The sequence below is a fragment of the Salmo salar genome, chromosome 12 (genome assembly GCF_965601325.2).
Source record: "Salmo salar chromosome 12, fSalSal1, whole genome shotgun sequence".
Taxonomy (NCBI): Eukaryota; Metazoa; Chordata; class Actinopteri; order Salmoniformes; family Salmonidae; genus Salmo; species Salmo salar.
Window position 1 is genome coordinate 9,360,427 of NC_138302.1, and position 19,903 is coordinate 9,380,329.

The following is a 19,903-nucleotide window of genomic DNA, read 5'->3' on the forward strand; positions in this document are numbered from 1 at the left end:
ACAGTTTAATAGCGATGATGCTAGTTAAATGAACAAAACAGGGGATGATTACTGAACATGAAAACAAACCTCTACTGCCTGATGACTGAAGCTACCGAGGGCTACATGAAGGGAAGGTAGTCAAGATGATGATGAAGTCCAGGTGTGGGTAATGATGGGGAGCAGGTGTGGGTAATGATGGGGAGCAGGTGTGGGTAATGATGGGGAGCAGGTGTGGGTAATGATGGGGAGCAGGTGTGGGTAATGATGGAGAGCAGGTGTGGGTAATGATGGGGAGAAGGTGTGGGTAATGATGGGGAGAAGGTGTGGGTAATGATGAGGAGAAGGTATTATGATGGTTGCCAGGGCTGATGGTTAGTAGACCGGCGACTTCGAGTGCTGGAGAGAGGGAGCGGGTTGGCGACCTGACCATATCCACATAGAAATGTGAGTTATAGATCTGTCATTCTCATTGAAAGCAAGTCTAAGAAGCGGTAGATCTGTTCTACATGCGGTATTTCTATGCTCCCCGTTCTTAAGTTTCGTTTTTTTGCGGAGCGATTTCTGCATATTGCAGCTTTGGTTGATTACCACGACATCAATACTTTGATAGTATTACCTTGTAACTTTATAATTTTGCCTTATACATATAATGGAGTTCATTCATTTGACAATGTTATTACTTGCATTTGATTTCACGATCTCAGACCATTCTTGATGACCATTCATTACTTCATTCTACATTTCCTTATTATCTTATGGAGTCAGATCAAATACAATTGACTATTTACTTTGTTCATATACAAATTACATTGTCTGATTATGGTGAGGATTTTTTGTTTAGTTCTTTGTCTCTTTTATTATGAGTATTGTATCCAGTTTGAATAAATACATGTTTTTACTACTTTGCAAATATTTTGATTTTCAACGATGACACATACAGTATTTGTGTATGTATTTTTTTTTATATACAGTATATGTATATACACCGACTGTCACGCCTACTTCCCCTCTGCTCGAGGCTCCAGACTGCCTTCATCATGCACACCTGTCGCCATCATTACGCGCACCTGCGCTTCATCACCGGTCACCATCACGCGCAGCAGCGCATCACTGGACTCACCTGGACACCTTTCATTTCTGACTTCCGACTTCAGTCGGACAACTGGGAACTAAGAAAAAAACGAGCTCATCCCAACTCGGAAACTCTGGCATCGTTCTCTGACCTGAAAATTACTGATGTCTTGATTTGACATCGTCCCCCCCCCCCCCAGTTTACCGGATTAACAGACACAATCACTGTCACCATGCAATCCTTCGTCTATACATTTCTGTGATGTTTTATGGTTAAAAGCAGGGTTCGAATTGAGGGTGTGTGTGAGGATATAGGCGTTGTTATAGAGACGTCTAAAAAGCATAAACTACCACTTGTTTGCTTAGCTATAGGAAAAGCAACGGTCCCGATTTTATAAGCGATCTAGACTATAACAATGGTAATCTCCACGATTATTTACGCAGTCTATTAGCCTATCGAAGGTCTTGCGCATCCTAAACATCACAGGAAATGTGGTTGGTTTATTAAATGCTCTGCAATATAGAGCTATGGCTAATGCAAAATACCAAAGAGTTAGAATAGGTATGGGTCTATGCATCGACCAAACAGCTTAACAGATAAAAATGTATTATTCAGGAGAATCCCATTGAATCAGGCTATTCATTTCAGTGCAGTTGCGTTCTCACTCACTAAACGGAACCGAAAACACCCCAGCCTGTTTTGATCACAGACCATGATGAAGCCTGAACATTTAAGCTGCTTGTCATTCGTGTTATTTACCATCTTCTGCTTTTTATGAATAAACAGGCATCAGTGTAAACAATATCATTTCAATGCCCTCCACACACACATTGTTACTTACCTTACAGATCACAAAGTGAGCTAATTTCCACTCCATTCATATGAAAATACATTTGATTCATAGTCTGGCTGGCATGTTTTCATTTTAAACAGGCCTTCCCTTATCTACACTGAAATCATTTTAGTCCTCAATTATGATTTAATCAAATTTCAAATCAAATTTATTTTTATATAGCCCTTCGTACATCAGCTGATATTCTCAAAGTGCTGTACAGAAACCCAGCCTAAAACCCCAAACAGCAAGCAAAGCATGTGAAAGAAGCACGGTGGCTAGGAAAAACTCCCTAGGAAAAACTCCCTAGGAAAAACTCCCTAAGAAAGGCCAAAAACCTAGGAAGAAACCTAGAGAGGAACCAGGCTATGAGGGGTGGCCAGTCCTCTTCTGGCTGTGCAGGGTGGATATTATAACAGAACATGGTCAAAATGTTAAAATGTTAATAAATGACCAGCATGGTCAAATAATAATAATCATAGTAGTTGTCGAGGGTGCAACAAGCACGTCCGGTGAACAGGTCAGGGTTCCATAGCCGCAGGCAGAACAGTTGAAACTGGAGTAGCAGCACGCCAGGTGGACTGGGGACAGCAAGGAGTCATCATACCAGGTAGTCCTGAGGCATGGTCCTAGGGCTCAGGTCCTCCGAGAAAAAGACAGAAAGAGAGAAAGAGAGAATTAGAGAGAGCATATTTAAATACACACAGGACACCGGATAAGACAAGAGAAATACTCCAGATGTAACAGACTGACCCTAGCCCCCCGACACATAAACTACTGCAGCATAAATACTGGAGGCTGAGACAGGAGGGATCAGAAGACACTGTGGCCCCATCCGATGATACCCCCGGACAGGGCCAAACAGGCAGGATATAACCCCACCCACTTTGCCAAAGCACAGCCCCCACACCACTAGAGGGATGTCTCCAACCACCAACTTACCGTCCTAAGACAAGGCCGAGTATAGCCCACAACGATCTCCGCCATGGCACAACCCAAGGGGGGGGGGGGCGCCAACCCAGACAGGAAGACCACGTCAGTGACTCAACCCACTCAAGTGACGCACCCCTCCCATGGACGGCATGGAAGAACACCAGTAGGCCAGTGACTCAGCCTCTGTAAAAGGGTTAGAGGCAGAGAATCCCAGTGGAAAGAGGGGAACCGGCAAGGCAGAGACAGCAAGGGCGGTTCGTTGCTCCAGCCTTTCCGTTCACCTTCACACTCCTGGGCCAGACTATACTTAATCATAGGACCTACTGAAGAGATAAGTCTTCAGTAAAGACTTAAAGGTTGAGACTGAGTCTGCGTCTCTCACATTGGTAGGCAGACCATTCCATAAAAATGGAGCTCTATAGGAGAAAGCCCTACCTCCAGCCGTTTGCTTAGAAATTCTAGGGACAATTAGGAGGCCTGCGTCTTGTGACCGTAGCGTACGTGTAGGTATGTACGGCAGGACCAAATCGGAAAGATAGGTAGGAGCAAGCCCATGTAATGCTTTGTAGGTTAGCAGTAAAACCTTGAAATCAGCCCTTGCCTTAACAGGAAGCCAGTGTAGGGAGGCTAACACTGGAGTAATATGATCAAATTTTTTGGTTCTAGTCAGGATTCTAGCAGCCGTATTTAGCACTAACTGAAGTTTATTTAGTGCTTTATCCGGGTAGCCGGAAAGTAGAGCATTGCAGTAGTCCAGCCTAGAAGTAACAAAAGCATGGATTAATTTTTCTGCGTCATTTTTGGACAGAAAATTTCTGATTTTTGCAATGTTACGTAGATGGAAAAAAGCTGTCCTTGAAACAGTCTTGATATGTTCTTCAAAAGAGAGATCAGGGTCCAGAGTAACGCCGAGGTCCTTCACAGTTTTATTTGAGACGACTGTACAACCATCCAGATTAATTGTCAGATTCAACAGAAGATCTCTTTGTTTCTTGGGACCTAGAACAAGCATCTCTGTTTTGTCCGAGTTTAAAAGTAGAAAGTTTGCAGCCATCCACTTCTTTATGTCTGAAACACAGACTTCTAGCGAGGGCAATTTTGGGGCTTCACCATGTTTCATTGAAATGTACAGCTGTGTGTCGTCCGCATAGCAGTGAAATTTAACATTATGTTTTCGAATGACATCCCCAAGAGGTAAAATATATAGTGAAAACAATAGTGGTCCTAAAACGGAACCTTGAGGAACACCGAAATTTACAATTGATTTGTCAGAGGACAAACCATTCACAGAGACAAACTGATATCTTTCCGACAGATAAGATCTAAACCAGGCCAGAACTTGTCCATGTAGACCAATTTGGGTTTCCAATCTCTCCAAAAGAATGTGGTGATCGATGGTATCAAAAGCGGCACTAAGATCTAGGAGCACGAGGACAGATGCAGAGCCTCGGTCTGACGTCATTAAAAGGTCATTTACCACCTTCACAAGTGCAGTCTCAGTGCTATGATGGGGTCTAAAACCAGACTGAAGCGTTTCGTATACATTGATTGTCTTCAGGAAAGGAAGTCAATGGCTGTGCAACAGCTTTTTCGAAAATTTTGGAGAGGAATGGATGATTCGAAATAGGCCGATAGTTTTTTATAATTTCTGGATCAAGATTCGGCTTTTTCAAGAGAGGCTTTATTACTGCCACTTTTAGTGAGCTTGGTACACATCCGGTGGATAGAGAGCCGTTTATTATGTTCAACATAGGAGGGCCAAGCACAGGAAGCAGCTCTTTCAGTAGTTTAGTTGGAATAGGGTCCAGTATGCAGCTTGAGGGTTTGGAGGCCATGATTATTTTCATCATTGCGTCAAGAGATATAGTACTAAAACACTTTAGTATCTCCCTTGATCCTAGGTCCTGGCAGAGTTGTGCAGACTCAGGACAATGGAGCTTTGGAGGAATACCCAGATTTAAAGAGGAGTCTGTAATTTGCTTTCTAATGATCATGATCTTTTCCTCAAAGAAGTTCATAAATTTATTACTGCTGAAGTGAAAGCCATCCTCCATTTGTGAAGGCTGCTTTTTAGTTAGCTTTGCGACAGTATCAAAAAGAAATTTCGGATTGTTCTTATTTTCCTCAATTAAGTTGGAAAAATAGGATGATCGAGCAGCAGTAAGGGCTCTTCGATACTGCACGGTACTGTCTTTCCAAGCTAGTCGGAAGACTTCCAGTTTGGTGTGGCGCCATTTCCGTTCCAATTTTCTGGAAGCTTGCTTCAGAGCTCGTGTATTTTCTGTATACCAGGGAGCTAGTTTCTTATGACAGATGTTTTTAGTTTTTAGGGGTGCAACTGCATCTAGGGTATTGCGCAAGGTTAAATTGAGTTCCTCGGTTAGGTGGTTAACTGATTTTTGTCCTCTGACGTCCTTGGGTAGGCAGAGGCAGTCTGGAAGGGCATCAAGGAATCTTTGGGTTGTCTGAGAATTTATAGCACGACTTTTAATGCTCCTTGGTTGGGGTCTGAGCAGATTATTTGTTGCAATTGCAAACGTAATAAAATGGTGGTCCGATAGTCCAGGATTATGAGGAAAAACATTTAGATCCACAACATTTATTCCATGGGACAAAACTAGGTCCAGAGTATGACTGTGGCAGTGAGTAGGTCCAGAGACATGTTGGACAAAACCCACTGAGTCGATGATGGCGCCGAAAGCCTTTTGGAGTGGGTCTGTGGACTTTTCCATGTGAATGTTAAAGTCACCAAAAATTAGAATATTATCTGCTATGACTACAAGATCCGATAGGAATTCAGGGAACTCAGTGAGGAACACTGCATATGGCCCAGGAGGCCTATAAACAGTAGCTATAAAAAGTGAGTGAGTAGGCTGCATAGATTTCATGACTAGAAGCTCAAAAGACGAAAACGTCATTGTTGTTTTTTTTTTTGTAAATTGAAATTTGCTATCGTAAATGTTAGCAACACCTCCGCCTTTGCCGGATGCACGGGGGGTATGGTCACTAATGTAACCTGGGGGTGAGGCCTCATTTAACACAGTAAATTCATCAGGCTTAAGCCATGTTTCAGTCAGGCCAATCACATCAAGATTATTATCAGTGATTAGTTCATTGACTATAACTGCCTTGGAAGTGAGGGATCTAACATTAAGTAACCCAATTTTGAGATGTGAGGTATCACAATCTCTTTCAATAATGGCAGGAATGGAGGAGGTCTTTATACTAGTGAGATTGCTAAAGCGAACACCGCCATTTTTAATTTTGCCCAACCTAGATCGAGGCACAGACACGGTCTCAATGGGGAAAGCTGAGCTGACTACGCTGACTGTGCTAGTGGCAGACTCCACTAAGCTGGCAGGCTGGCTAACAGCCTGCTGCCTGGCCTGCACCCTATTTCATTGTGGAGCTAGAGGAGTTAGAGCCCTGTCTATGTTCGTAGATAAGATGAGAGCACCCCTCCAGCTAGGATGGAGTCCGTCACTCCTCAACAGGCCAGGCTTGGTCCTGTTTGTGGGTGAGTCCCAGAAAGAGGGCCAATTATCTACAAATTCTATCTTTTGGGAGGGGCAGAAAACAGTTTTCAACCAGCGATTGAGTTGTGAGACTCTGCTGTAGAGCTCATCACTCCCCCTAACTGGGAGGGGGCCAGAGACAATTAATCGATGCCGACACATCTTTCTAGCTGATTTACACGCTGAAGCTATGTTGCGCTTGGTGACCTCTGACTGTTTCATCCTAATATCGTTGGTGCCGACGTGGATAACAATATCTCTATACTCTCTACACTCGCCAGTTTTAGCTTTAGCCAGCACCGTCTTTAGATTAGCCTTAACGTCGGTAGCCCTGCCCCCTGGTAAACAGTGTATGATCGCTGGATGATTAGTTTTAAGTCTAATACTGCGGGTAATGGAGTCGCCAATGACTAGGGTTTTCAATTTGTCAGAGCTAATGGTGGGAGCCGTCGGCGTCTCAGACCCCACAACGGGAGGAGTAGAGACCAGAGAAGTCTCGGCCTCCGACTCCGACTCGCTTAATGGGGAGAACCGGTTGAAAGTTTCTGTCGGCTGAATAAGCGACACCGGTTGAGCATTCCTACAGCGTTTCCCTCCAGAAGCCATGAGAAAGATGTCCGGCTGCGGGGACCGTGCGAGGGGGTTTATACTAACGTTACTATCTGTACTTACTGGTGGCACAGACGCTGTTTCATCCTTTCCTACACTGAAATTACCCTTGCCTAACGATCGCGTCTGAAGCTGGGCTTGCAGCACAGCTATCCTTGCCGTAAGGCGATCGTTCTCCTGTATATTATAAGTACAACGACTGCAATTAGAAGGCATCATGTTAATGTTACTTAGCTTCGGCTGTTTGAAGTCCTGACGAACCATGTCCAGATAAAACCTCGGAGAGTTTGGTAAAGTTCAAGTATAATCCTTTACTCAGGTGTAACAGGTCACGACATTTAATAAAATCATAGCTCATTAGTACACCCTTGTGGTTGAATATATATATATATAGCATGCCTTATGATACAATTAATAATGTTGAACTAACAAATACCATCAAGGGGTACTTTACAATAACGAACACCTTATGAAACAGCTGTGAAAACCAATCTAGCAATATTTTAGACTTAAATACATAACCATTGATATTTATTTGGTACATGTCAATTTACATTCAGATTGTTTGTACACTCACATGGCAATCAGACTGAAATACAGAGTTCTGGTGTGTGGAATAGAGAAGAGGTGGGTATTGTGTGGATGGAAGGTTCTGCCTGTCACTTGTTTTTCAACAGGTAGTGGACTCGAAGATGGAAACTGCAAAGTCCAGGTGCTGCTGCCCTCTTTGTTCTGAGTGTTTGCAGTGCTAGTGTGTTTAGCTAATCTGTGCAGCTCACATGTGCCCAGTATGATAGTTGTCTTGCTCTGTCTTAGCAGATAATGACAACTTGACAATAACAGTAGCTGATGTAATGAAAAGTTGGAGGGTGGTTGGTAAAGGAGGACATCAGGTGGATCTAGGTGTTGGGCAGAACCCCTAGGTCCTGGAGAACAGGAGCAGAGTAAAGGGAACAGGGTAGGAGACAGACCAAAACAATCTAGAGGTGAAATAAACACACACCTATTTAGGCGAGGTGCTGGCTATAAAGGAGAGCTGCACACTCTAGGAACCTCGGATGCAAAAAAAATGTTTGTCCAACGTTTCGACAGACATGCTGTCTTCATCAGGGTATGAATGACAAACACTACGGGGTGACTCGTTTATATAGTGTCAAGACACACACAGGTGCTGTAATCATGGTCGGGTGTGGCCTGATATCATTGGTTAATTCTCATTTAAAATAGCATACAAAAAACAAATGATAGCGTTATTACAGTTGTCCTGTTTTTTCTGATGGATAGAAACTCGGGTGGGTGTGTGTTTGTATTTCCCTTCTGATAAGAAACTTTCCCTTCCTCTGAGTTAACGCGTACCACTCAGAGAAGGGTGGTGTTACGAATGACAAATCCCAGATGAGCCCCCACTTATGTTATGTTACGAATACTCTTTGGCCCAGCAGTCTAGGGGCGATGGCAACGAGACCCGTAACATAAATTATAATAGTGAAAAAGTAACAGTGAGAACCAATAACCACAGACAACTACAATCTACCGTCAAACTCTAATGGTTTATTTAGAAACACACGGTAATGGGGTGTGAGAAAAGGGGCTGAGCTGGACCCAAGCAAAGAAACAATAATCCCAAAACACCCCTAAAATAGACTAGCCTACTTCAAGAACAGTTAGCTAACTAACCAAAAATACAGTGGGTGGTCCGCCCAGTTCTAACTAGGGTACTTAGACACAGTATTCCTACGGGTAATGTATGCCCATGGGCGACTTGTCTTGGTACCCCCTTTTCCCACCAAAGAAATAAACAGTAAAACACTATAACAAAACAATACTCACAGGATAACCGGATAAATGTGACATGTAGTTGCAAAACGAGAGAGAGGGAGAGAGAGAGAACACAAAGATTGCTCTGGGGAGAAAACAACTGACTGGGTTTTTAAACCAAGGGGATGTGATTGGTTGAGGGAAAAGGAGCAGGTGTCTTCTGTTTGGGGAGTGATGATTGTCACCTGTGAGAAGGAGAGCAAAGAAATACACATACAGGATACACACTCAGGATACCTGTATCCGTAACAGTGGAGTTGGTTGAGTGAAAAAGAAGGAAGAGGTAGAGAGTGAGCTTGAAAAAGTTAGAGGAGAGAGGGCAGAGGGAGGGAGGGAGAGAGGGCAGAGGGAGGGAGGGAGAGAGGGCAGAGGGAGAGAGGGCAGAGGGAGAGAGGGAGGAGGGCAGAGGGAGAGAAGGAGGAGGGCAGAGGGAGGGAGGGAGGAGGGCAGAGGGAGGGAGGGAGGAGGGCAGAGGGAGGGAGGGAGGGAGGCAGAGGGAGGGAGGGAGGGCAGAGGGAGGGAGGGAGGGCAGAGGGAGGGAGGGAGGGTGGAGGGCAGAGGGAGGGAGGGAGGAGGGCGGAGGGAGGGAGGGAGGGGGGCAAGGGAGGGAGGGAGGGGGGCAGAGGGAGGGAGAGGGAGGGGGGCAAGAGGGAGGGAGGGGGAGGGAGGAGGGCAGAGGGAGGGAGGGAGGGAGGGAGAGGGGCAGAGGGAGGGAGGGAGGAGGGCGGAGGGAGGGAGGGGGGCAGAGGGAGGGAGGGAGGGGGGCAGAGGGAGGGAGAGGGAGGGGGGCAAGAGGGAGGGAGGGGGAGGGAGAAGGGCAGAGGGAGGGAGGGAGGGAGGGAGGGAGGGAGGGAGGGAGGGAGGGAGAGGGGCGGAGGGAGGGAGGGAGGGAGAGGGGCAGAGGGAGGGAGGGAGGGAGGGAGGGAGAGGGGCAGAGGGAGGGAGGGAGGGAGATGCAGAGGGAGGGAGGGAGGGAGAGAGATAGAGATGGCAGAGGGAGGGAGAGGTACCTCTGAGAATCTGACTGAACACTACTTGAATGCAACATTAACAGAGACATTATAAACTCCTGGAATATAAAAGTCCCAAACAGCACCCTATTCCCTATGTGGTGCAAGGCGACTGGTCAAATGTAGTGCACTATATAGGGAATAGGGTGCCGTTTGGGATAAGTATAGGAAGAGGAGGAGGGCTGACATTACAGAGAGGTAGTTCAGGAATGTTGTGTGTGTTCAGATCTAATCAACTTCCTCAGTTCTGTTTAGCTCTCTGGCGCACAGATATCATACCGCCCAATAATGCTAAACTCCCCTGTTATTGTAATGGTGAGAGGTTAGCATGTCTTGGAGGTATGATATACAATGCTAACCTTCCCTGTTATTGTAATGGTGAGAGGTTAGCATGTCTTGGGGGTATGATATTTGTGGGTCTGTAACTTTCTCACTCATCAGTATTCATAATTCAGGACTATCCACAATCATGGTAGCATCCATATGCATGTAGAAGTGTTTAGAAACATATTATATTGCTATTTACAATAAAAAATTACAACACATTATTTACCATTAATTTCTATTGGACACAACATTATCTGAAACACAACCAAAACAAACAGCAGATGTATCCAACAAGTTTGTAGAGTGATAAGCTTTATGTGATCATTTGGTACTAAGAATATGGGACCAAATACTTAACTTTTTACTACTTTAATACACATATAAGTGAATTTGTCCCAATACTTTTGGGCCCATAAAATGGGGGGACTTTGTACAAAAAGTGCTGTAATTTCTAAACGGTTCACCAAATGAAAGCTGACAGTTTGCAGTGTAACCTCGTAGTCAATGTATCATTTAAAATCCAAAGTGCTGAAGTACAGAGCCAAAACAACAAAACATATGTCACTGTCCCAATACTTTTGTACACAAACACTGAGTGTACAAAACATTATGAACACCTGCTCTTTCCATGACATAGACTGACCAGGTGAATCCAGGTGAAAGCTATGATCCCTTATTGATGTCACTTGTTAAATCCACTTCAATCAGAGTAGATGAAGGGGAGGAGACAGGTTAAAGAAGGTTTTTTAAGGCTTGAGACAATTGAGACATGGATTGTGTATTTGTGCCATTCAGAGGGTGAATGGGCAAATATATTTAAGTGGCTTTTGAACAGGGTATGGTAGTAGGAGCCAGACGCACCGGTTTGTGTCAAGAACTGTAATCCTTCTAACCCCCCCCCCCCCCCCCCCTTAAAAGATTTTTCTCTAGCTTTCTGGGAAATTCCAAACCAGTGACACCGACAGGAACCTACTACACTTCCCCCCATCCTCTCCCCCCCTCACTGCCCGTAGAGAAGCAGGAGAAAGAGAGATGAGGGCTCACCCCTCACTGCCCGTAAAGAAGCAGGACAGAGAGAGAGAGAGAGAGAGAGAGAGAGAAGGGTGGATTGTTGGGGAGTTTCCAGTAAAAATGATTCAGCTCGCCTAACAGAATAAAGTGTCCTTCACTGAGGGACGCTCAGGGATTATTACGGGGAAATGGAGATTGTAATACTTGTTTCATTATTGTCTCTGTATTGTGACTTCACCGGTAAGTTTGACTTCTGGTCTAGTACAACGTTGTGATACAGGTGCTTGGTAAATTACATTCTACTAAGATAACATCTGTAATTGTTTTAAGATGGTCATACCATTGATCATTTAGCCATTTGATTTTAGGATTTCTGTAAGTATCCCCACCAAAAATATTTAAAATGAAATATATATATATTTTGCTTTTGACATGTATTTAACCCCTTTTTGGGGGGGGGGGGGGGGGGGGGGCACAAAACTTCCGCCATGTATTTCTTTTTACCTGTGAGTTTCCCCTTCAGACGTATTTTGATGGGGATTTTATTACTATATCAATTAGATTGACGCAATCGACTCCTAATAGCTTAGGTGTTTTTCTGTTTCGTTTTAATATTTTAGTACTTTATGTATTTAATATGAAGTATTTTTTTCTTTATAGATTGGAAAGCCTGTGTGTTTCGTGGTACTTATTATGGCAGAGTGAAATAGAATTTGGAGTCCAAATATTCTGAGTGGATCTGGCTGTAACAGGCCAGTGTGTGTGTGTGTGTGTTTGGCATCACAGAGCACAATGGCAGGAAGAGGAGGGTCCAGATGTTGTCTGTGTTGCCATAGTGATAACAAGAGGTCATTAGAAGCATGGGGTCTGCTAGTACGGGAGATGTACTGTAGCATGTTGTGTGTGTGTGTGTGTGTGTGTGTGTGTCAACTTCTGGGTTATGGAGTGTAACATGTAGTTGATTAACATACAGATAGATAAACATTAGACAATAATATTTTCCTGTTTGGTTTGAACAATAAAATCAACAATAACAGAACAATAAAGTTTTAACTTGACCTTGGTCTTCCAGATGCTGAGTGCCTGGTGATCAGTCCTGCCAGGCTGGTGGTGAAGTATGGAGACCCAGCCTCCTCTAACTGCAGCTCAGATACCCCTGTAGAGATGGGCTGGGAAGCCACCCAGGGAGGGACGGGTCTAACAGACAAGGAGGTGAAGTTTCTAAACTGGAGGGTGGACAGGTAAGAGAGGCAGACACAGCTGAGACCTTTAAAACTCGTTAAAAAAGGCTTCAATAGCCTTTAATGAATGGTTTTACTGGTATTTTAGACCATTCTGGCTTCTATTTTTCATTGATTTATTTTAACTGCACTTTAAATATTTCATGACAGTGTGAATGACTGGAATAACAAACCTAGGTGCTACACAGAGGGAGGCCAGTGTCAGAAACAGCTGGACATCACAGTATATAGTGAGTAACGTCTCTCTCTTATCTTCTCTGGTGTTTCAGAATGTATTCTTAGTATGGCTCTGCACTGTTAAATCACTGTGTGTGTTTCCATTCCTCCACAGAGCTTCCAGACAGTGTCTCCATCAGCTATAGGAAGTACCCTGATCCGATGGTTGAGAAGCATCAGTACCAGCTACAGTGTCTTGTCCAGAACATCGCTCCTATTGAGAGACTCAGGGTGACCTTCTACAAAGTCAATACCACTGGTGAACAGACAGAATTAGACACACAACATAAATCCAAGGACAACATCAAGACACCAGAGAATGGGGCCTATACTCTGGACTTCACCCCGAGTAGAGATGATGACGGGGCCCAGTTGTGGTGTTCAGCCATGTTGGATCTGGGACCAGAGGGACCCCAACCTCCTCCTGTGATGGAATCAGACCGCCTCAACATCAACGTGCTCTGTGAGTCCATCTGCTTCTCTGTCTCCACACATTTAGTACAACTGTTAGTTAGATACCAGACGAGTCATGACGTTGACTGATGTTGTTTTCACTTCATATTCTCTCATTAATCAACTTGTTTCTCATCTGTTTCTCTTTATCGCTCATTAATCAACTTGTTTCTCATATCCCCCCCTCCAGACAAGCCTCAGATCACTATGAGTCCTGGATGTTTCTCCATGAGCATCACAGAGGGCGACACCTTATCACTTAACTGTAGTGCAAATGGTAACCCTGCCCCCTCGTACGATTGGTTGCTCCCCCAAGACGCCCCCAACGCCACAGAAGGTAGATCCGTAGTGACCATCACCAACATGGCCAAGTCTCACTCTGGAGAGTACACCTGCATCGCCAGAAATCACCTGGGAAACAGCACCTGTACTGTTAACGTGGAGGTCACAGGTGAGACGGATAGTTGATTGGTTGGATGGATGATTGGTTGGATGGTTCATTGAATGATTGGTTGGTTGCGTTTGGAAAGTATTCAGACCCCTTGACTTTTTCCAAATTGTGTCACGTTACAGCCATATTCTAAAACTGATTAAATTGTTTCCCCCCTCAATCTACACATAATACCCCATAATGACAAAGCAAAAACAGGTTTTTAGAATTTTTTGCAAATTTATAATAAATACAAAACTTTATCACATTTACATAAGTATTCAGACCCCTTTACTCAGTACTTTGTTGAAGCACCTTTGGCAGCGATTACAGCCTCGAGTCTTCTTGGGTATGATGCTACAAGCTTGGCACACCTGTATTTGGGCTCCCGAGTGGTGCAGTGGTCCAAGGCACAGCATCTCAGTGCAAGAGGTGTCACTACAGTCCCTGGTTCGAATTGTTAGGTTCTAATTCTCAGAGTGAAAAACTAAACAAACTATTATGAAATTTCAACCAAGTTTATTCTGCCCAGAGGGTCAATACAGCTGCATTCAGACAACACACGTTTACAACACCACAAGTATACAGTATATACTCCAATATGGCCACTCCTCCTTCTCTCCAATCCAAACATCTGTTATGGTCTGACAGGAAGACGAGGTGATAGGATAATAAACCATTGTTTCTCCCTTAAGGGAAACTGACCTGACCTCAACCCCCTTGATGTCTAATCCAATGATCTCCACCCGTCTACCACAACACATTCCACAGCCATCTGTCTCCGACAGATAACCATTAACTTCTGATGTAAAAACCAGTCTCCTTCACTCTTCAGATACTATCCTTCTGAGTATATCAATGTTCCACGTTTAACCCAGAATCCAGGCTGTATCACATCCGGCCGTGATTTGGATTCCCTTTGGGCAGCGCACAATTGGACCAGCGTCGTCCGGGTTTGGCCGGGGTAGGTCGTCATTGTAAATAAGAATTTGTTCTTAACTGGACTTGCCTATTTAAATAAAGGTTACATTTAAAATGTAAAATTTGGGGAGTTTCTCCCATTCTTCTCTGCAGATCCTGTCAAGCTCTCTCAGGTTGTATGGGGAGCATCGCTACACTGCTATTTTCAGGTCTCTCCAGGATCGCTCTGTACTTTGCTCCGTTCATCTTTCCTTCGATCCTGACTAGTCTCCCTGTCCCTGTCCCTGCCGCTGAAAAATATCCACACAGCATGATGCTGCCGCCATCATGCTTCACCGCAGGGATGGTGCCGGGTTTCCTCCACACGTGACGCTTGGCATTCAGGTCAAAGAGTTCAATCTTGGTTTCATCAGACCAGAGAATCTTGTTTCTGATGGTCTGAGAGTCCTTTAGGTGCCTTTTGGCAAACTCCAAGTGGGCTGTCATGTTTCTTTTACTGAGGAGTGGCTTCCGTCTGGCCACGACCATAAAGGCCTGATTGGTGGAGTGCTGCAGAGATGGGAGAACCTTCCAGAAGGACAACCATCTCCACAGAGGAATTCTGGAGCTTTTTCAGAGTGACCATCTGGTTCTTGGTCACCTCCCTGACCAAGGCCCTTCTCCCCTGATTGCTCAGTTTGGCCGGGCTACCAGCTCTAGGAAGAGTCTTGGTGGTTCCAAACTTCTTCCATTTAGGAATGATGGAGGTCACTGTGTTCTTGGGGACCTTCAGTGCTGCAGACATTTCTTGGTACCCTTCTCCAGATCTGTGCCTCGACACAATCACGTCTTGGAGCTCAATGGACAATTCCTTCGACTCATGACTTGGTTTTTCCTCTGACTTGCACCGTCTACTGGAACCTTATATAGACAGGTGTGTGCCTTTCCAAATAATATCCAATCAATTGAATTTACCACAGGTGGACTCCAATCAAGTTGTAGAAACATCTGAAGGATGATCAATGGAAACAGGATGCACCTGAGCTCAATTTCGAGTCTCATAGCAAAGTGTCCAAATACTTATGTAAATAAGGTGTTTTGCTGTTTATTTTTTAATAAGTATTTAAAAAACTTTTCACTTTGTCATTATGGGGTATTCTGTGTAGATTGATGAGGATTTTTTTTTATTGAATCCATTTTAGAATAAGGCTGTAACATAATAACATGTGGGAAAAAAATCAAGGGATCTAAATACTTTCCAAATTCACTATATCTCCCTTCCTCTCGCTCTCCCATCTGCCCTCTCTCTCTCTCTCTCTCTCCTCTCTTTCTACTCTCCTGCCCTGTAGTGGACTACCTGCCCATCATTGCAGGGCTGGCTGCAGCTGCGGTGGTGATCCTCTTGGTAGTCTCCTGTTTCATCTACTCCTCTTACTATAAACACACACGCATGGGCCACTACCAGCTGAAAGACATGTTGCCACGACGACACAAGAACAAACAGGTGGTGCACCACAACGGAATGGACCAGTCCTTTATGTAGAGGAGGGGTTGGGGTCAGAGCATGTGAGCAGAGGTGAATGGTTGGAAATGCCGATGAGTGGGTGTGGCTCTCCACGTCCTTTCCTACTGCTACCTCACAGAAAAAAAACACTGCTCCAAATTCACTCCATTCATTAAAATCACAATTTAACAAACACCCATCTATTTATGTGACTACCTGGACCTACCAATTGTTTTTAAGTATTGAAAACCAAACAATATGGATTTGAATGAAAGTATTAGAATAAACATGAAATGATGAACATAGTATTTTTTTTTGTAAATGTAACCTTTATTTAACTAGTCAAGTCAGTTAAGAACAAATTCTTACTACAAACCCGGATGACGCTGGGCCAATTGTGCGCCGCCCTATCTGACTCCCAAACACTGCCGGTTGTGATACGGCCTGGATTCGAACCAGGTCTGTAGTGATGCTTCTAGCACTGAGATGCAGTGCCTTAGACCGAACATAATTTCAAATAGGCTACATGTCATATTAAACAGCATATAAACACTAAGTTGGTCAGGGGCCTGAGAAGGAACCAACATGAATGATTTAGGCCATATTATTTAAATTATTTCTAGGCTATAGCCTACAAAGAAAAACATTGTGAAGCATTTACCAGTGCAACACAGTAGCCTGGTAGGGACCAGAGTACCTGAGCGGAGCTTGGAACGGAGCAGAGCAGAGCGTGCCCAATTTGACTGGATCGTGGAGCAAGATTCCCAAAGGCTGGAGCGTCGGTCTTCTCGCCGGCTCCAATTTCGCTCCAGTAGCGCTCACTTCAGCTCAGGGCATGCCCGGCACCAGCATGCATTTGTAGTCTATGTGTGTGCTGGTACATATAATAGCCCCTTGCTTTAGCTACTGTCATGGAGTTTGCTAAATATTTTCATAAAGAAGCTGATAAAGCACACAGGGTCTAAATCAAGGTGACTTACAAAGATGAGGACCAAGAGCAAGAGAGGGAGTGCGGTAACGTAGAGTCCACTGTTATGGGTTAGGCTGCCACCTGCTGGTATGGCGTTAAACTGTTAGGTTATAGACCGGATGTCATTGTTTTATGCTTGGGATATAGCAGTTGTTACACGCTGGCTACATGAAACATCCACAACTAAAGAATCATTGTGGAATTTTCCTTCCGTCGAAGAAGGCAGCTGTCAATGATTACGTTAGGCTGATTTTCATTTAATTTTTTTCATGGCGGTTTGATCGCGGGGGAGGCGCTAGTAATGTATGCAGTTGTCGGTTTGGCTATTTGTTTCAAGTTTATAAGTCTATAAATACATATCTTTGCCAAAACTCGTCATCTCTCCCATGTCTTATTCGACTAGTAGTTGTTCTGAAATGTTTGCTTGCCTACATTTTACTCCCTCCTCTATGTTTAATATAACACACAAACATTCATTATTCATTTCGGTTGCCTATCCTGACGTGAAGTATGTTCTATAGAAAGTATTTGACTCTAGTGACAGAATTAAGGAAATTAGAAGGGGGGGGGCAGATTTCAGCAAGGCCATTTTCTTTCCTGCCGAAATCCCCCCCCCTTTCTAAATTCCTTAATTTTGTGTCTAGAGTCAAATACTTTATGTGGCACACACTACTGGTCAACATGAGCTACCAAAATGATTCTGAAGTGTGCCAGTCCTTGCAGTCCCAAAATAGAAGCGGGGGGGTAGGGTTAGTAACTCATTTTTCGTCGCGTTTATATTTCATTCTAAGTAAGTCACAGTCTGTAGGGTACTAGGAGGTATCTAGCCCCCCATAAGAACAATGTCTAATTGCTGACACAAAAAAGCAACATTTGGTGAAAAAATTGGTAAGTGGATAAAGGTCATGTTTAGGCAGAATAAACTATAAAAGGAGATACATGGCTACAGTTTACACTTTTTTTGTTATTTTGTTTTGTTATTTTATGAAATTTTCTTTTCAGAAAAGGAGCGTTGTTTTTAAAGTACCGGGTTGTCCCAGGGGGTGCCAGTTACCCCTGTAGAAGATTATGGCATAGGATTTCACACAAGTGTGTTAAAATCCATTTAGTCAGTTTTATTAAGAAATTATTTAGTAAGTAATACTTAAAAGCTAAGTCTATTTTAATGATTTAAATAAAATATGGGGGGGGGGGGAATGGTGTTGCACAGGTCACTATTAATATCTGCACTATGAGGAGATTTGATGTAAAGTCTTTTTAACTCTCCTGCACATTCATTTTCTTTGTTGTTCCTTTACCTTTAATTACTTTACATATACAATCCGTGATGTACAATTGCACAAAATGCTATTTGAATAATGCAAGATTTTAAATCCCAGCAATCTTTAAAATGAAAAAAACAAACATATTAATTGAATATTATATTACATATTTTATTAATTTAACTTGGCAAGTCACTTAAGAACAAATTCTTATTTACAGTGACAGCCTACCCCGGCCAACACTGGGCCAATTGTGCTCCACCCTATGGGACTCCCAATCATGGTCAGATGTGATGTAGCCTGGATTTGAACCAGGGACTGTAGTGACACCTCTTGCACTGAGATGCAGTGCCTTAGACCGCTGCACCACTCGGGAGTCAATAGCAATGTTATTTAATAACATTGGAATTTAACATTTCATAACAATAACTTGACTAATTAATTCAGTGTAACATTGATGTGGCAACTCTCTTATGCTCTGCTATTGCACAATTCGAATTTGTACATGGGTCAGAAATAAAGCTATCCCCAGTAAAATTGGAGCACAACTCATGAGCACACCTCTTGCACTGCTCACACCTAATCCAGTCCCCACCTGTGACTGAAAACAGGGGGAAGAGATGCCAATTGAAAAGTTCTCTCTTAAAAATGTAGCTAGCTATCTAGCTATATGACATCACAATGCTGTGTAAAATACCTACAAGGTTATAAAACAACATTAACTGTAAAGCTATCAGTCATAATGTTTCACAAGAAACATTTACAACTGCAGTTAAGTTACGCTATCTTTTTAATGTATTTTACCTCAGACATCTGGTAGTAAGGTTGCTAGCTAGCACTCCTAGCAGCTTGTGCTAACTAGCTAGCTGGCTAGCAATTACTGCTATTAAAGTTGCTAGCTAGCACTTCTAGCAGCTTATGCTAACGTAGCTAGCTGGCTAGCATTTACTGCTAGTAAAGTTGCTAGCTAGCACTCTTAGCAGCTTATGCTAACTAGCAAGCTGGCTAGCATTTACTGCTAGTGAAGTTGCTAGCTAGCCAGTCAATGTTAGCGCACTTGTTTGTATTTGAATGTAGGATACACTATGTGGATTGCCTGTGTATGTTGGCCTATGTAAAATGTGTGTATTCGGCTATTTCAGCCACACCCGTTACTGACAGGTGTATAAAATTGAGCACAGAGCCATGCAATCTCCACAGACAAACATTGCAGGTAGAATGGCCTTACTGAAGAGCTCAGTGACTTTCAACGTGGCACTGTCATAGGATGCCACCTTTCCAACAAGTCAGTTTGTCAAATCTCTGCCCTGCTAGAGCTTCCCTGGTCAACTGTAAGTGCTGTTATTGTGAAGTGGAAATATCTAGGAGCAACAACGGCTCAGCCGCGAAGTGGTAGGCCACACAAGATCACAGAACAGGACCGCCGAGTTCTGAAGCTCGTAGCACGCAAAAATTGTCTGTCCTCGGTTGCAACACCCATTACCGAGTTCCAAACTGCCTCTGGAAGCAACGCCAGCACAATAACTGTTTGTCGGAAGCTTCATGAAATGGGTTTCCGTGGCCGAGCAGCCGTACACAAGCCTAAGATCACCATGCACAATGCCAAGCGTCGGCTGAAGTAGTGTAAAGCTCGCCGCCATTGGACTCTGGAGCAGTGATCTCTGGAGTGATGAATCACTCTTCACCATCTGGCAGTCCGATGGACGAATCTGGATTTGGCGGACGCCAGGCAAACGCTACCTGCCCCAATGCATAGTGCCAACTGTAAAGTTTGGTGAGGAGGAATAATGGTCTGGGGCTGTTTTTCATGGTTCGGGC

At 43.9% G+C, this 19,903-nt stretch overlaps 1 protein-coding gene across 2 annotated transcripts; it reads left to right on the forward strand.

Annotated features, from left to right (window-relative positions):
- The first annotated feature begins 11,123 nt into the window (after nucleotides 1–11,123).
- On the forward strand, nucleotides 11,124–16,158 carry LOC106564107 (vascular cell adhesion protein 1). Of its 2 annotated transcripts, none has more exons than XM_045690622.2 (6): nucleotides 11,124–11,349; nucleotides 12,182–12,350; nucleotides 12,501–12,580; nucleotides 12,682–13,029; nucleotides 13,210–13,470; nucleotides 15,699–16,158. In XM_045690622.2, exons 1-6 carry the CDS (start codon nucleotides 11,298–11,300, stop codon nucleotides 15,890–15,892), a joined length of 1,104 nt encoding a protein of 367 aa, XP_045546578.2. In that variant the 5' UTR covers nucleotides 11,124–11,297; the 3' UTR covers nucleotides 15,893–16,158. The 2 variants fall into 2 exon arrangements, with proteins under 2 accessions (XP_045546578.2, XP_045546579.2); XM_045690623.2 differs by having other exon boundaries at nucleotides 12,528–12,580.
- Nucleotides 16,159–19,903: the final 3,745 nt, after the last annotated feature.